General features: G+C 37.4%; 1 protein-coding gene across 5 annotated transcripts in view; it reads right to left on the reverse strand.

Annotated features, from left to right (window-relative positions):
* obscnb (obscurin, cytoskeletal calmodulin and titin-interacting RhoGEF b) overlaps positions 1 to 17,464 on the reverse strand; it is a 155,916-nt gene that overhangs the window by 12,771 nt on the left and 125,681 nt on the right. For 4 of the 5 annotated variants that reach the window (XM_088643098.1, XM_088643097.1, XM_088643096.1 and 1 more), the window contains 8 exons: positions 17,254 to 17,431; positions 16,473 to 16,586; positions 15,737 to 15,904; positions 15,234 to 15,336; positions 14,490 to 14,619; positions 13,933 to 14,038; positions 8,986 to 9,028; positions 3,017 to 6,570 (listed from right to left, as the gene is read on the reverse strand). In XM_088643098.1, coding sequence (XP_088499224.1) covers positions 5,112 to 6,570; positions 8,986 to 9,028; positions 13,933 to 14,038; positions 14,490 to 14,619; positions 15,234 to 15,336; positions 15,737 to 15,904; positions 16,473 to 16,586; positions 17,254 to 17,431 — 2,301 coding nt within the window. In that variant the 3' untranslated portion in view covers positions 3,017 to 5,111. Of the gene's footprint in view, positions 1 to 1,244; positions 1,440 to 3,016; positions 6,571 to 8,985; positions 9,029 to 13,932; positions 14,039 to 14,489; positions 14,620 to 15,233; positions 15,337 to 15,736; positions 15,905 to 16,472; positions 16,587 to 17,253; positions 17,432 to 17,464 lie in introns of those variants that run through there. The other variant, XM_088643095.1, reaches the window with a different exon arrangement.

A 17,464-nucleotide genomic window follows, 5' to 3' on the forward strand; every position in this document is an offset into this window, starting at 1 on the left:
CTTTCTGCTGCAAAAATTAGATCAGCTACTGCATACCCTTTGCTATGAAGAAATCGCAATCAGATTAGGAACGCTTTCAATACTTCCTTCATGAGCTATTGTAAAGTCTAAATTTACTATAAACATTACATATAAATATTGTTCTACAAATATTCTGCAGGATATTGTTTTCTATTCCACTATTCTGCTTACATTGCTTTTTTAAGTAAACATCATATTATGCCAACCTGTCCCCCACTCTGGAAGAAGCCCTCCTAACCCCCGCTCTGCCACTCAAGAGATAACTGTAGTTCTAGTTCCATTTTCCAGATGATGTGTTAATGGCACGTACACCAGCATATAGTTCCTTGTGCTTTCATTGAAAATCTTCATACCTACTGTATACAGTAGTTATAAAATATGCATACAGTATTTGTTCATATTGCTTACAGAACACAAAAGTGAGTGAGTTTGAGCCAAAGAGCTCAAAAATGTTTTTCTTTCTATGATTTATATTAACAAGGCTCAAGTACTAAATTTGTGCTTGAGGAGAAATTCTAGAGAAACAGTAGCAGAGTGAACTGTATGTATAGTGGACGTGAATGCATATTAAACTACAAGCAAGTTAAGGGAATAGGAAAAGGATGGCTAGTATACGTGACTATCAAAAGTAATTTGTTCTGCATAACCTTTGTGTTTCCTCTGTCCAAACTCCTACTGTTACCCACATGTAAAACTTGTTATGGTAAGATGCTTTTAAGCAATTAAATCTATGACCCTTCTCCTGCCTTTGACTTTAAACCAGCTTTAAGACCGATGAGATTTCACATGGTAGATGTGCTGCTTTGGCAAGACTAGTGTACTCTTGCAATGTCATTAAAATGCTTTTTAATTTGGAATTGGAAATGTGTAGCTTCACAAGAATTTAAATTAAAATAATTCACGCATTTCAATATTGCCAAAACTACAATGACCTGCCATTTAGAGTAAGCTCTAGCTTCCAAAAAGGGTGTTTTTTTATTTTCCTCATACTGCTTCTGCATGGTGCCAGTGTTAGTCTCCCCTGTTACTTATCATATATCATAGTATCGCCATTAGACTCTGCATTTAATCGGATAGAAATGAGTTTGGGATTTTATTGGGTGTATATCCAGTTAGATGAGAGTAGAGCAGTAGATATGAGAGCAGTAGAAAACTAGGACCAAATGTTGATTCTTAGCTGTAAATGGTATCTTTCATATCATTCAATACAGGATCATACCAACCTTGGTCGTGGGTGCTGTCTGTACGTGAAGCTCTTTCCACTTGTTCCGGCAATGATGTACAGGCTTGATACCTGCTCCTCAAGGCCTGTTCCTCCCCAGAAGGGAGCATCTCCTTAGTCTCTCCCTGTAGGAAGTCACCTACTGCGGCCTCATCTGCTGCAGGGATTTCTGGGGCTACCTGTGTGCCATCGCTTGCTTTTTCAAGAGAGACATACAAGGAATCTTTCACCATGGAGCAGGGCCTGGAGTCTCCTACAGACACAGAGATTTTCACCAGATAGACACTTGGCTGTTTAACCGATCTATCTCTGTATAATACAGAACTCTTTCTTTTAAGCTACATATTAAGGTCATTGTGTTACAATTTTAATTAAAATATGGTCTAAAAGATGCTTCCTCCTTTTATATTAAATAGTATTGTACTGTAGATTTCAAACTGAAGCTTCCAACAACAATCTGAGTGCATTTCACACATATGACCTAAACCACATATCCACAAATTTTATTTCTTTTAATGTATAAGTTGCTGGAATTTCCTATGAAAATTATATTATTGTATGGATAAGAGAAATTAACAGAAATTAAGCAACACCTATTAAAGGTAACTAAGGGAACAGCTACAGTATCATCTCAGAAATCTTAAGATTGGGATTTTAAATCAAGTTTTGTTTCTCATAGAGATAATTTTCATTGTATTTTATAAATAGGACAAATCATGTACAACACACAAAAAAACAGACAATAACAAGGAGGGAGACTAATTCTGTCATTTTTTTTTATTTTCTTATGGCACTGGAAAGGATATGTTCCTTATCTGGCACTTCTTAATATTTGAGATGTGATATTAAGCTTTCTGTAGAACTGTCAGCTTTCAATGGTTGTATTCACTCCATGTTCTTATCAGAAATTTAAATGCATAATTCTCCTTGTGTGCTCACAGCTTCAATGACACCTCTGCACAGAGGAACACCAGACCATGTTACTACCAAGCACGGAAGAATTCTGGCATGGCAGGGTATGGAATAGCTTTTTACAAACATCATAGAAAACGTGGCACGCATTCACGTCTGTGATACACTGTCATGTTAACATGGTATTGGTATCTGAACTAGGGTATCTGAACTCCCAAAGCTTAAAGAACAAGAGATATTGACATGCTAATGCATTTGCCTAACACCACAATGCTTACTTTTATAATGACTATTTTATAATGCTTTTTATAATTTACCAATAGCACACAACGCAGATTTGTTTCTCCCTGTAGTTTCCTAGCAACAACGTTTGAAAAAAGTTTTGTCTGACTTGAAATGTGTCTTTAATCCCTGGGACATTGAAAGACCAAATATGGATTTAGAGGTGCTCCTAAATCTAAGCCGAACAATACCATGTGCTTCTACAAAGTTTGAAAAACAACAGAATTCACTGCCAATATATTTTCATTATTTCTTTTACCTTTTTCATTTTGCCCATAACCATATTTTGAAGATTGTATTCCTCTTCTGTGAATTCATAACAATAATTAACAAATGCCTCCCATCAAAAAACTAATACTGTTCGGCTGTTCCCTCTTACAGAGTCAGAAATCGATGCTCACTCCTTGTGGTAATCATTGCTGTTCAAAAACTGATAAAGCTGTATGTTTTAACAATGACTTTACACAAATGTTACACACTTGTATAGTAAAGGCAATATCTGATTATTGTTACCTATTTTGTTGGTCACCTTGACTCAATTCATGGTGTTAAACAAGAAAAGAGGTTCACAAGCTGTCATTTAGATGCAAGAAATTTATTTCTTCTACTTTTAAAATCCTGTATCTGACACACTCCTGGAAATGGAAAGAAAACTGAAATACCTCAAACAAAACTACACGGTCAATAATTAAGGCTTCACATGTTACATTCACCTAGGATGCCAGTTACAGTTGTACTTTTTTCTTCAGCTGGTCTGTTACGTTTTTTTGGATAGGGATACAACTCAAATAAAAACAAACATCTTCACAACCATTCTTGCATTAGTCATCTGAGTCTATTGGATACAAACTACAATGGATCCATTGGTAACAGTATTGTCCAAAGCATGCTATCACAGCAGTGAATCTGATCAGCATGTGTTCTTATGTATGGCTACAGTTTCGAACAGAATCAGAGAACTGGTGACAGTGGTTGATGTTTTTTTTTCTTCCACAGGACTGTATTTACTTCTTTAAAATAGGTATTGCTATAAAAAGGATGATAGTACAGAAGGAACTGCAATGTGTAGAACAGAAATCTCTCAGACTTCCTATCCCACTTATACTTTACTTCCTCTTTCATTAAACAAACAACTAAAAAACGCACAATAGAAATGTCTGAAACAAAACATTATTTAGCTTAAACTTTTGGACTTCATTACACAGACATCACAAGCATTCAAAAATCTTAAAATCCAAGCAAGACTTTGACCAGGAACAAAAGTACTCAAAATGCTTACAATTAGCATGTACCTACCCTAAGCGGGTTAAGTACACAATGTTAACAAATTGTTAACATCCCAATATGTGCTGTTTCACATACAAAGCCATTAAGCACTATGTAGTTTAATATAAAATGTTCTCAATCTGAATCTGTAGCAAACTAATGACAGAGGTATTAGTGTTCAGTATCAGCATCAATTAAACTGTGTTAAGAGGAACAAGCTGCCCTTCAACTAATGTTGGTAGTATTTTGCATTTAGTTTGGCATCTTGGTAATTTCCCATCCAGATATAAAATCCTTGTATGCACACAGGTTTAACTACTTCAAGCTGTTATTTATGTTTGAACATGATTGTTTTATTTTGTTTTCACATTATTTTGTGGAGTGAAATACATTATTTCCTTTGGCCTCAAATCCATGTTCAAAGCAAATATTTTTTATTTACAGTTAACAATCTCTAATGCTCTCCAGATGAATGTGCATATGCATATCTTCTTTTTTTATTAGAGCTTTACAGAAAAAATAAAATAAAATCACACAAAATTACACACATAAAATAATTTAAACTGAAGACCATTCTTATTTATCAAATCTACTGAATCAATGTTTTATTTACTTCTGACAGCCCTTATATTTTCTAAGAAAATATCTTCTAGAATTCAAGACTTTCCATTCTTTGAAGGAACATGCAGGAAACTCTTGCATTTTTTTTTCTTGATTGACTATTCAGTTCCTTCAGAATTGAAAGGAGTCCTATTTGCATATTTTAACCCTCTGAATGCCACTTATGTAGATTTAACAAGTTGATTTTAGTGTGACAAAATATCACCAGAATCCAGTGGCTGACATGATGTAGAACACAAGGTGTAGAACACAACAAAAATTCAATCCCTGTGACACAATTGTCTGTACAGCTTGGCTGAACAAACAAAGGGTTTAAATTAGCATTTGAAAGTCACCTGAATACAATTCGCCCATTGTGTTGTACATTTGGGAAATAAGCTAGAATAACACAACATAATAAAGTCTCATGGTTAAATATTGCTTTCAAGAAAGCCAACAGCTATGGCATCTTGGATAATTGCTTATTGCTTGATTCATAAACTCCAATATCTGCTTTTCTTTATAATGTGTTTTTCAAAAATAGTCATCAGACTCTTGCTCCTGAATCTTGCATTTGAAAAAGCAGGAGAGCCTGTCAATGTTAATATCTTATCTTCAGTGCATCAATATGGAATGATCTGCCATTTTCATAAATGCCATACCTATATAGGTTTACATTTAAGAATTTTCAGAAATGTTCCCATTTAAGACTAAAAGGGCTTTTTTAGGTCACTTTCTCATTGACATTATAGTTTTCCTGGAAACAATTTAAAGCAAATGGTACTCGTTTACAATGACACTTTTTGACTCATGGGTTTGAGTGTTGGTATTTGTCCTTCTTGCTGATCTGAAGAGTGACTGGCTCTCCCACTGTTTGGTAGCTGAATGTTCGTGCAGAAACTTCTGTTTTGAAGCTCTGCTGCCCATTGTCGCGGCATCGCTGAACCTCCATACAGTATGAAGGTTTAACTTCAAATGTATGTTGGCTCTCTGGAGGAGCAGCAGCCCCTGCTGACTGTGTAACAGTGTCTGTACATGTTCCAGTCACATGCACTGACACCCCTGGCACCCCACTGGACTGGGCTTCAGGCATGTGGCTTGCGGACATGAAAAAGCTACTGGAAAGATGCTCCTTGAAGCGTGTGAATAAACTGGGCTGGGGATTTGAAACAATGGGTCGTCCTACATTGAGCAGAACAGGTTTTCCAATGGTGGGCTCATTGATCTCCCTCTGAAGGACAGATATCTCACAGGGCTTATCAGCATCTCCTCCAGATGACTGATCAATATCCTCGCATCCATAGGTTTCTCCTTCTTCTGGGATATAATCTTCAAGATCTTCCAACGTTAGTATTCTCCCATCTTGGGTCAAGACCTTGATGTCTCTGTTTGCCAAGGTATCTCCTTCTTCCTCTGGTTCTTCAACAATGATGGTTTCCTCATTAGGCGACTCCTCCTGATATTGATCAACAGAGGGGTCTTTTTCCGCAGAATCCCCCTTTGCCATTTCCAGAGATGACTCATCATGGCCGGACTCTGGTGTTTCAAAACTAAAGACAAGAGTTTGTCCAACCTGAGCTACCATGGGGGATGTACCATCTTTCAACTGAATGCTGGTCGTTACCCCTGTTGTGACGACATCTCCGTTTCCCTCAGAAGTATCGCAGTGAGGCTGTGAAGCAGCCCTGAAAGATACTGCACTAGGGGTGGTCCCTTCTCCATCTGCTGAAGCCCCATCTTGTCCATCTTCCCAAGGAAGTGGCTGAATATTGAGATCAGGGAGGCTGTCCTCCGGCAGAGAGGGGCCTTGCTGTTCTACCAGCTTGTTGTTTGAGTTGTTGGCATTAGGATCATCTCTGGGAGATCTCTTGGGCTGGGGACCAGGAAAAGTAAAGACTGTTTCAGTTTGCTCTTTCTCAGATTTGCCTGGAGAAGCTCCGCTTTTCCTGGGAAGCTTGGGTGATTTCTTCACTTTGTACTCAATGATCTCCTCTACCTCAATCCACTTAGACTTTTGGTCTTCAGTCTTGGATTCTCCTTTCGCTGATCTAGCCAAAGCTCCCTCGTGTTCTGTAACAACGAGAGTAGGGATAACTGGCCTCTTGGCCATTTCTGGTTGGGACCGTGTTGCAGGTCTCTTGGGCTTGGTGCCTGGGGTGGGCTCTGGAGTCGACACCTCAGACCGGAGAACCCGTGAGGGAGACAGTCCAGGAGACATACGGCGTTTCAGTCTGGGAGTCTTCACCACTGTGGTTATAGTTTCTTCTCTGATGATGGATAATGCAGAAAGTTTTAAGTAAAAGACATTTTCAAGGATCCAAACTGCAGCCATACATGCCAGCAGGTAAGTTGGATGTTAGTTTGCATGACCTTGGCCACACGTTGAACTCGCACAAAGAACAGCAATCCACATGTGTTGTCATACAAGGAAAAAAGCTCTTTTTGAACACACAAGTAAACGTTACACTCAAGTGCAGTAAAAATAAGTGTTTTAAAAAAGACAGAAGTATCTTCTAAACAACACATTGCTAAAATAACTTGATTGATACACTACTGAAGCTTACACAAATGGTTCAAGATAGTAAGACAGTAAAACATTAATGTGCTACATGGGATGATTTTTACGTATTTAAAAGAGGGTTAATATGTTAGCTATGAAGATTTAGTTGGAGAATTTTAAATGTATTATATTAGGTAAAGTATATATGAACACAACCAACTGAAATGCTTTATCAAAACTTTATAACCTTAACTTAACTTTACTGTACAGCTGTTTGTGTTTGTGTAAAACAAGAATAATATTACCAGAATTACACGACTTCCACAAAAGTAATTACCTATATGCTAGAGACAAAAAAACAACATATCTTTCAAGTCTGAATGATCATGAGATGTAAGAGGCTCTCTGAAGGTTTCTGTATGTACACATTTCAAGATTATGTCTTTCTATGTTGTGCAACTGTGGAATCTACAATTCAACGTGAAAATTAAGAGCTTGTGGCACTCGAATATCAAACACACACCTTAGTTTGACACATAACAAACTAAGTCAGCACTGGAAATATAAGGTCAATACAGGTTTACTGTACTTAATCTACTACTCTGTCACCTAATTTGCAATGTGAGCCAGTAAAGAGGGCACTGGGTGAGCCAGTAAAAATTCATCCAGCACTGAAATGAATAACCAAAAGCTGAGGTAGAAATGAATTGCTTTTGCTTGCTTATCAGTCCCTCTTTTCATCATCTCATCTTTCTTGCAATTGACTGCCATTCATCTTTATAGTTTTTTATGAACAGAAAACTGTTAGGATTTTTAATGATGGACAATCATGGAAGTCCAAAATTAAGTTAAAATATATTTGATTAAATAGTGATAATGGTTTGCAGTGAAAGCTTTGAAGAATGTCTTCCTCCTGATGTCTACAAGGAAGCATTGAAACATTAGTAGATATCAGGATGGTATTTTGAGCGTGAACACAGCAGCTTTAGGATATTTTATTATAATTTACAAGTAATATATACTGTATATAAAATCTATGCCAAATAATTTTTATTTCCATGGTAATTCATTCTATATGACAAGAACTAGAAAAAACAAAAGAGAAAGTTGATTTGAAATGAGTTTTGAAAGAAACAAAATTGTCCTTTTCAGGAAAAAAACAACATAGAAACCAAAATACTAATGGACACAATAATCAAATTGTTTACTAATACTCCTGTGTTCTGTAATTCGATAGATCAAGCTTTTCTGAGACAGGAGGCATACAAAATACCATCAGGAAATGTTAAGGGAAAAGCAGAGGTGCACCAGACACAGGAAAACAAATCCTCTTTCAAGGCAAATGTTAGACATAGTCCTGCCAGGCCTACTACTCAACATACAGCCCTTGCAATTTGTCCCACCGCAGTACTTCAGCATTACCAGCACCTTCACTCCTATATTGAACCTGGTTCTATGGAGTGTGGGAGGACACTGGAGCACCCAGAAGAGTGCCCTTGTGAACATGGTGAGAACATGCAAACTCCACACAGATAGCACCCCAGGTTGGAATTGAACCAAGGGCCTCAGCGCTGCTAACCAGGTAGCAATGCTAATCACTGTGCTGGTAATAATTAAATAAAAAATTAATCTGATTGTTCTAACAGAATTCTACAATGGAATGGATTAAAAAGGCTGCAGTTTGTTCTACTCTGTTCTAGATGTCCACATGTCCATTGCTCTAAAGTATGGAAAGCTTGAAATGTATTGCCAGGCTTGAGGAACAGCTTCAGATGTACCTGGTTGAAATTGTTTTATAGCAGAAGAGTGAAGATTTCAGAATACTGCCTTTTACTCTTGATTTTCGACATTTTTTTTTCATTTCAATGAGCATACTCTTTCAAATGATCTAATTTTAGATACTTTTTTCTTTTACACTTGGCATCAATGTTTTCAGACTCCTGTTTAGTTTCTCCTTTCCATCAACTGGAGGAAAGAGTTTTGGAAAATGCTAAATTTGTGTGAATACAGGATTGACATTTTCTACACTTTGCAGTTTTTTTTATTTCGCTTTTGCATTACTTTTTATTTCCCTGCACATTATTACAGTATTTCACCTGTGAGTACATGGGCATGCAGTGGTGAAGAAGCATGAATAACATGCAGTATGAATCAGCCAACATGATAAAATAACAACACTTACATGATGATGGTTTTCTTTGGCACTTTAGTCTCCTGCTCTGTGACTACAAGGAAAACAGGATGGAAAGCATGGAATTAGAGAAATGCCAAAAGCTGAAATGTGTCCAATAGCCATTGAGACCCAGTTATAATGCTTAATCTTATGCCACATTTATTGTTCTAGAAAACAAAATATAATATATATATATATACAATATAATACAGTAATATAATATGTAAGAGAGACTCTAAGATGTATAAACTACATTTATGAATGGCTAAAAAACATAGAAAGGTAAAAAAGCTGAATTCTACAATTACATGTATGAAATGAAAACGGCTTTTCATTTCAGTTTGTAACATGTGCTGTTGTCCGAAACCTGCATTTTTATTATTTTGCAAAGTCATCTACATCCCCGTTCATACCTCCTAAATGAGCCCAGTTATCTTATGAAGTGAAAATAAAGTGCAAGGTTTCAGTGTGTGTAGATAAGATGTAGATGCTGTGTGGAAATGGTGTACGTGATCTGAAGCAGAGCTTGTTAAAAACTGAGACAATGTGAGGCTACACTAGGTGTACTTTATAGATAAAAAGGACAATGAACTGTAGAAGCCGAAGTCCTTTCTAACAGCTTGGAAACTGGGTATTTTAAATAGAAAACCAAGAAAAGAGGAAATCTGTGTAGGGCTAAGAAAGTCAGGATCCCAGGTAATTGCATCCTTACATAGATAAGTAAATGCCCTTTCATCAACAAGTTACCAGATTTGTAGAAGAAATGTTAGAAAGTGTATGAATTATATGTATACCATTTTAAATCAATTGGTATTTTATTATGTAAGCTATTAATGCATACTTTAAAAAGATGGATTATTTAAAATGATATTTAAATATTCTATTTTTCACAAGGATTTGTGTGATATAAACATTATTGACTAAGAACAGAATCAAATGCTATAGAGACTACATTAAAACTAATTAATCATGCCGTTAAGTTTTAATAAGTACTACTATAATGCATGTGAGTGAGATATCTTTAATTTAGATCATTTCAACTTTTATTTTTAGCATTTATTAGCAGTGGCATCTGGGTAAAGCAGGTTTTGGAGATGACTGATGTAGTATCAAAGCGTGTTACAGGTCACAAGCATTAGACAACAGAGTGGATATGAAATGTCATCTCTCTGTTAAAGGAATGGTTCTCATTAAAATGAGTGATGGCAGTGATCTTTAAAGAGTGGGGATGATGCTGGTGAAATGATAGAAGAGAGGGATCATGATACAATACGTGCTCAAACCCTGGTGAAGACTCAGGCATCTTACAGAGACTTAAGTGCCCCTTACAAACCTTAATTAACACCACAGCAGAATTTTTACACCTGTAGAACAATTACTACATCTGAGTGCCATTGGGCTAATTTTCAGCCTTCACATGTATATGACCAACTATGTAGTTTTGTGCTTAATCACTTCTGTTGTGTTTTTTTTTTAACTTCACTCTTACTTATCTACTATTAAGAACTAGACCACCATTGTGATCAACCAGTCAAACTTGGTCTCAGTCCCCAATTTCCTTTTTGTTTCAGATGAAACACAGGCATAACATCAAGCTACCGTATGCCATGTACCTCACTGGTTATGAGCTGACCTCCTCTTCGTGATTCTATTCAGCATTTGGGAGTTTATTGTACCTGGAGTGTATGTCAACTGGTTAGAAATGACCCAATAACTAGAACCCTCCTTTAATATTAAAAATATCTTCCTACATTACATAAACAATAACTCATAGGCCTGGCCCTTCCAAAAAGAAACTGTACTTCATGTCAGAATGAGAAAGTACATTTTTTGTTCAAAATAGTGGAAGATGAAAGTGGAAGTATGCATATCTTCTGCTTGAAACTGGGCATGTGATCTATCCAATTAAAAGCACAAAACGCTACAGTATATTCCAATGCCGGATAAAATACTAAGTAAAACTGGAAACAAAGAAAAATTGATTTGCCCAGAAAATTCTTTGACAAAATTAGCTGAGGAATTCAACAAGCAATTTCAAGAATTAGGATGGAGACAATTATCTTACAGTATGTATCTCAAATCCACATTTGGTTTAGAAAGTAGTAGAATTGATATGAAGATAATTACCATGGAAAGTGATATTGAACAGAAAGTCAAATGAAAGGAAAGTGATTTCTGGAGACTTGCAAGCTGATAATAGTACCTCCTTCTATTGCCATGTGTTTTAAAAGTGAAAGTTTGCTTTGGATCACCCTACGTGTGAAAAACAGTATAATAAATAATGGAGATAAGCAAGTTCAAGCATTGCACTGGCCACATTGATGCCCATTTGCAGGACTAAATCTGCCTAGTTGTTTCAAACTAAAATCTGACCGTAAAGACACAGACAGATAATGTGCAGAGTCATAAGAGTCACACTAACTTGATAAGTACACAAAATATGCAATTATGTACATTATGCAGTTGATATATAACTTTCAACTTCAGCTGGGTTGACACAAATTATGTTTTTGTTATATGTTCAAATGGATGCACTGAATACTCCCCTAATAAAGTGCTTATCATATCATTCATATTAATCTCATGATGGCAAATACAACTTGTTTGATCATTAAGCATACTACTACCTTCTGGGGACAAGCCAGGTTGGAATATATCCTTATCCTTATTTTTATTCATAACCTATTGTTACGACCCCATGTGTCTAGGGGTAAAGGGGTGTAACATTTAGGATAATTTTTGCATGCAGGTGGGTTCTGGTGAGGGACTTAGGAAGCGTGACAACAAGGGATGGTGCAAAAAGTGATTATTTTAAGGTGAATAAGTGACTGGTACGTAATAAGACACAATAACACACAGGGAGAGGGAACTAGAGGGGTGCCAAAGAAAAGAAAACAACAAATAAAATGGAACTGGCTAAGAAAGTGAAGGAAGCTGACCTAACTACAAAAGAAAACCCGAAACACACGGTCTTCAGTAATGGCAAAACAAGGATAAATACACAAACAAATGAAACTACACAGAGACGAACACAAACCAACAAAGCCGACGCTATAGGAATACACACGAAGTGAAACGAAGCTGAAGCAAAAAACCAAAAGCGAAACAAAACTGAAGCTGAGCCAGGTGGGACCGAAGTCAAACAAAAGGCCTCTTCCTTCTGAAAACCTCCATGTTATATACTGAATAAGATGAGTTCTGATTGGTCGAGAGTAAATTGAAGATGACGTAATACGGAAACAATGGTGTAATGATGGACCAATGGGGGAGGGAGAACAATCAAAGTCATTAGTGTGGAACATAACAACAAAACACACATGGACCACACACTGGGACGTAACACTTATTTTTAGAATTAATTTTCTAATGAATGCCCAACAAGAAAAGTGGAGCATTTTCAAGAAAAACCTGGCCAGCCGGTCTCTTAGGTTACCTCTGAAGATTAATTCATTAAGGAAAATGTAATAATATAAAGCTGTCACTGTCCAACTGAGAAGAACTCCCCAAAATGTAGACAAATGTCAAAACAAAAGCAGTGTGTGTATCATGTATTGCCTAGCTTCAGCTATAACAATTAAGTAAAAACGATTTAAATTATTACATTTCAAGCCCATAGAGAATACCAGCTTTAAATGTCTATGCATCTCTCCACAGTCAGTTTTCCCTGTATACTGCCAAAAGAAAGATCCTTGTGAATGAAGCTTTATCCTGACCTACATCAGAATGGCTCAAAGATTATTTGTTTCATCCAAAACAATTTTTATCACTGATAGTGTGTCTTCCCTGAATCATATCTTTGGCTCACTCATTGGTAGTCTTCCACAAAAAAACAAGCAATCACAATTTATATATTGCAGGTGAACTAGAGTATAAACTAGATAATGTCAGTTTATTGTGATCTTATAAAATAACTGATAAAAAAGTAACACTGCTCAGAAATTACAGAAGAGCATAATCTCTTAGTCATGTACCACACACTATATATGAATGCACTACTCTAGTACAAACATAGGTTGTCAAGCCATTTCAAAATCCTTTGCATTAGAGTGAATCATAGTCTTCTAATTTTTCAAGCAGGTTCAAGTTGAAAATAGGACCTTGATATTCATTTTCATTATATAAGGCATTATGTTACAATGGAAACAAAGACTGACAGTCACAGTAAACTAGCTTAGCCCATGTGAAAAAACTGAGTAAGACTTCTTCTTTTCACCTAAGAAATATTGCCAACATTAGGCAATTGCTATCACTATCTGACACAGAGTGCTTGATTACTGCATTTATAACATCAAGGCTCAATTTCTGCAACTCTTTACTCTATCGGCTACCTAACACGTCTCTCAACAAGTTGCAATATTTTCAAAACTCTGCAGATAGACTACTAATTCACATCAGACCTTGGCAGTATATCACTCCTACACTTAAGTCTCTACAGTATAAGATATACTATAAGATCTTGTTACTGACTTTCATGGTTTAAAATAATCTGACTCCATCATACACCTCTGAACTTCTCCATGTTTACAATCCCACCCATAGGCTCCATTCAGCTAAGACTGGTCCTTTGCTCACTGTATCCAGGACTAAATCTTGGACCTTTGGAGTACCTTTTCTGCTGCTGCTCCAGTGCTGTGGAATGACCTTCCTCAGAACTTAAGAGAGACAAATTCTTTGACTCTCTTTAAATCCACACTGCAAACTTGCCTTTTTATTAGGGCCATTGTTTCACAGCACTACATTCTATCTGTATAAACCTGTATGCTCTCGTTGATTTTTTTCTTTTACTTTTATCATACTCTTTTTTCTTTATCACCATGTGCAGTGTCTCTGGGTTTAGAAAGGCACTTTATAAATAAAATCTATTATTATTAAGACCCGGGTGGAAAGTAAAATAAAACAGAGGCTCTCCAGCCTCCTCCTGTAGAAGGACAAGGCTGTGAAAGCAGTGTCTCCTACCTTCAATACAGATGGCCTGCTCCCCCCTCCTCTCGCTGGCCATCAGTGCAGCAGACTGCAGACACAGCTCGGCTGCGCAGTTCGCAGTGCCCAGCCTGTTCTTCAGCTGAAACACAAGATCAATGGGTTTAACTGCAGACACGTCAGTTCAAATACAAACACCAGTCAGCAATCGCAATGCATGAGGCCGAGGGCATGCTGTTTTGAAGAAGGCTTTGGCTTTGGCTTCTATCACAAGGGCTATCTGCATAGATGTAATGTGCTAGAGGTGAGATGGGTATCAAACGTGTGTCAAGAATCTGCAGAGAAATGAATGAAAAGTTAAACTGGAATGGAGAGGCTTGAGAGCCACCAAAGAAAAAATTGCAAGGGAGACACTTAGAGAACAAAAAGAGAACAAAACAAAAAGCTTCCAAGGAATTAAATGTTTGTGCCAAAACGCTAGCACGAATGAGGAGAAAAGCTGTTAAGTTGAAAGAAAAATACACCCCATAAAGAGAAAAGCTCCTTTGAAGTCACTATCTATGGCTAATAATGGATCTAAGAGATGTCAGTACCTCACACTGGTATCGTCCCAGGTCACTCTCCCCTGGGGTCTTGATGACCAGTACCACCACTCCACTACGTGGCTCACTGAATGTCTGGTACTTCTCCTGGTCTGTCAGCAGAACACCATCCTTAGTCCACCTGTCAGGAGGGTGACACAGAGACACTGTCACTGTAGAGGACTTACTCTGCAAAGCATTATCATCTCTGGGATTGTAATTATTATTAATCTTTTTACTCTTATGGGAACATGAGAAAACATGGTCACTCTGTAATACAGGGATTGGAAAATTAAAGTTCAGAAATGGATAATGAGCCATATTTTTATTTATTTTAGATATACATTTATTATTTATTTTAGATGGAACTTGCCGCCTTCTGCAAAATAAAACCCTAGGGTTGGAGTGAAGGGTATGGTTCTCATTATGTCTACAGCAGTTGGTGGTTATTATCACATTATTTCAGTCTATTTCATACTTCATTTTTAAATTCCATTATTGAAACATTTAGAAATACCATTTGGTAATGTACAGTAATAGCCTAATGTCATTACTGAGATTTTATTTTATAAAAACATGACTTATGGCCCGCTCTGGGTGTTGTTCTTGGGATGAAATAGTGTATTCTTCAAAACAGCCTGTTTATAAGCTGGAGCATTTAAAAAGAGTGCTGTGTTTTGGAAGAGCAAAGTGTATGAAATATTTGCCATCAGTGAAAGGACCTTTGAGCTGAGAGAGTAATGGTAGCATATGTACCTGATCTGTGGGCTGGGGGCACCCTGTATGGTACAAGTGAACTGGCAATCCTCTCCTTGGACAAGCACAGCATTCCTCAACTTGTTCACGAAACGGGGAGGCACTGCAGAGGGCAAAAGGAACATTACAAATCATATTGTGAGTAATTTTGTGTCCAGAATATCCTGGTTCTTCCTCCATTTCATCTTCTCATAGGTGTCTGCAGGTTTGGAGCAAGGAAGTCTGGATTGCAGTAAAGTACTTTCAATTCGACTTCACATTGAGTTAGAAATACAACAAAATAAAGACTTGATTGATGGGCTATTTAGTCTTCATTGATCAAAGTAGGGGCAATTCTTTTGCAACACAAGCTGGGGTTTCCAGTTGGCATTATTATTTTTATTATTTCTGGTACAAATTGAAACTGACATTTAACAGGTGGGCAATAATCAAAGGTACCAGGACAATACCAGGGTATAAACTGGACGTTACCAAGAGTAGTCACACTTGGTACCAAGACGTACCCTGTACTAGGACCTTGCCCAGTGTGCTAGCATTGCCTGCACTGCTGGCAGCAAAGCACATGTACTGTCCTGAGTCCTCCGCAGTCATGTTGTCCAGGATAAGGGTGCAGGAGCCGTCAGGGTCCTCGATGATGATGTGGTGAGGGTCCACATCAACTGGCCGGCCATCTGTTATATGGGGGACACATGGGATCATCCCCCACTCCACACTGTCAGCAAACCACTTTCACTGCCTTTCTAAAAAACACAACTAGCCTGCCCCCATCACTTATCTTCAAAGGCTGTTAAGAGTGCTCAATTTGTATGTAATAGTAAAATAAAAATCCTATAAAAGACTGTTAAAGAAAAAATGAGGGGAATGCTAACAAAGAGGGTTAGGCAGACGTAATAATTTACCAATCTTGGGTGGAGAAGATGGGATTTTCTTTTTGGAGCCTTTTACGGGACTACTTCTCAATTACAAAACAAAATATGATTGTTGCATGCCAGATAATTGTTGCCCCATTCAGTTTCTTAATTAAAAACATACAACGTTTTATTAACAAAAGCAAAATTAACTACTTACACAACTAATATTCTTTTCCAGTCTACACACTTAAATCATTAGCTATTGTGAAACAATTTTCCCATCAGCAACAGTCAGATGATTTTTTTAAGGTGTTGATGAATATATCCGTGTAACAAGCACAAATCAGCAGAATGTGTGATTTCTGGCTACATCCTCCACTCCTCTTACCCTTGTACCACGTAACCACGGGTTTGGGTGTTCCTGTGACCTTGCAGGCCAGTTTGACTGTCTCCCCAAGCTCAGCCGTGCAGTCAGCGAGAACCTCCTCAAAATCAGGGGGACCTTCACCCAGACATACAAGACAGATATTATTATACAGTAAACCATACTTGACATAAACATTACTTCCTATAAGGTAAATCATGTACACATGGCTATACATTGACCCTTCTCTGCAGTAACATTGGATTTCCTTAAAGCATTAAGTAGTTCTAATCCTGTCTTTAGTTCTGTCCAGCCATGAATCACAAGACAATTCTTACTATGGTCATGAATATATACAGTGTAGAAATCCCCTGTATTATGTCTTGCTAAAATCACCAGTGTCTACTATGATGATGAAAAGAAAACACTATCATAAAGAAAATCAATTTAGAAATATGCCCTTGAAAGAACACTACAAGACATTCATAATTAACAATATATTTCATCACTCTCCATTGAATATCCTTTGACCTATTTTTACTCTTCAACAGTGTATTGTAGTTTGAAATGGCTTGCACCTTGAGTATTCACCTTAGAGCACAGATACGCACACAATGTTATCAATGGAAACTCTAACTTTAAAACATCACATGCTTATAAATCAGATTTTAAAGATACTTCCAATATTAAAACAATGAGCAATGGTGCAGCCAAAAGCATAGAGAATGTTCCTCCCATAGAGTGTGGCTATGCCTTCTGGGCTATGTGATAAGAGTGGGCTTGAGAGGGTGATGAAGGAACTCACTCCAGGCTGGCAGACTGTAGCGCTGCTGCAGGTCACAGAGATCCTTCAGCCAAGAGTTCTTGATGATGACAGTCCTGGCCTGCAAGGTGTACTTCCTCACTGAGTCCTCCCGTTCATGCCAGATCTCGAATGAGCGGTCATCCCCCTCCACTATGTCATTTACGTCAATGTTCGTCAGCTGAGGGACAGCACCATCACAGTCAACACACAA

The sequence above is a fragment of the Lepisosteus platostomus genome, chromosome 8, assembly GCF_059453375.1.
Source record: "Lepisosteus platostomus isolate fLepPlt1 chromosome 8, fLepPlt1.hap1, whole genome shotgun sequence".
Lineage (NCBI taxonomy): Eukaryota > Metazoa > Chordata > Actinopteri > Semionotiformes > Lepisosteidae > Lepisosteus > Lepisosteus platostomus.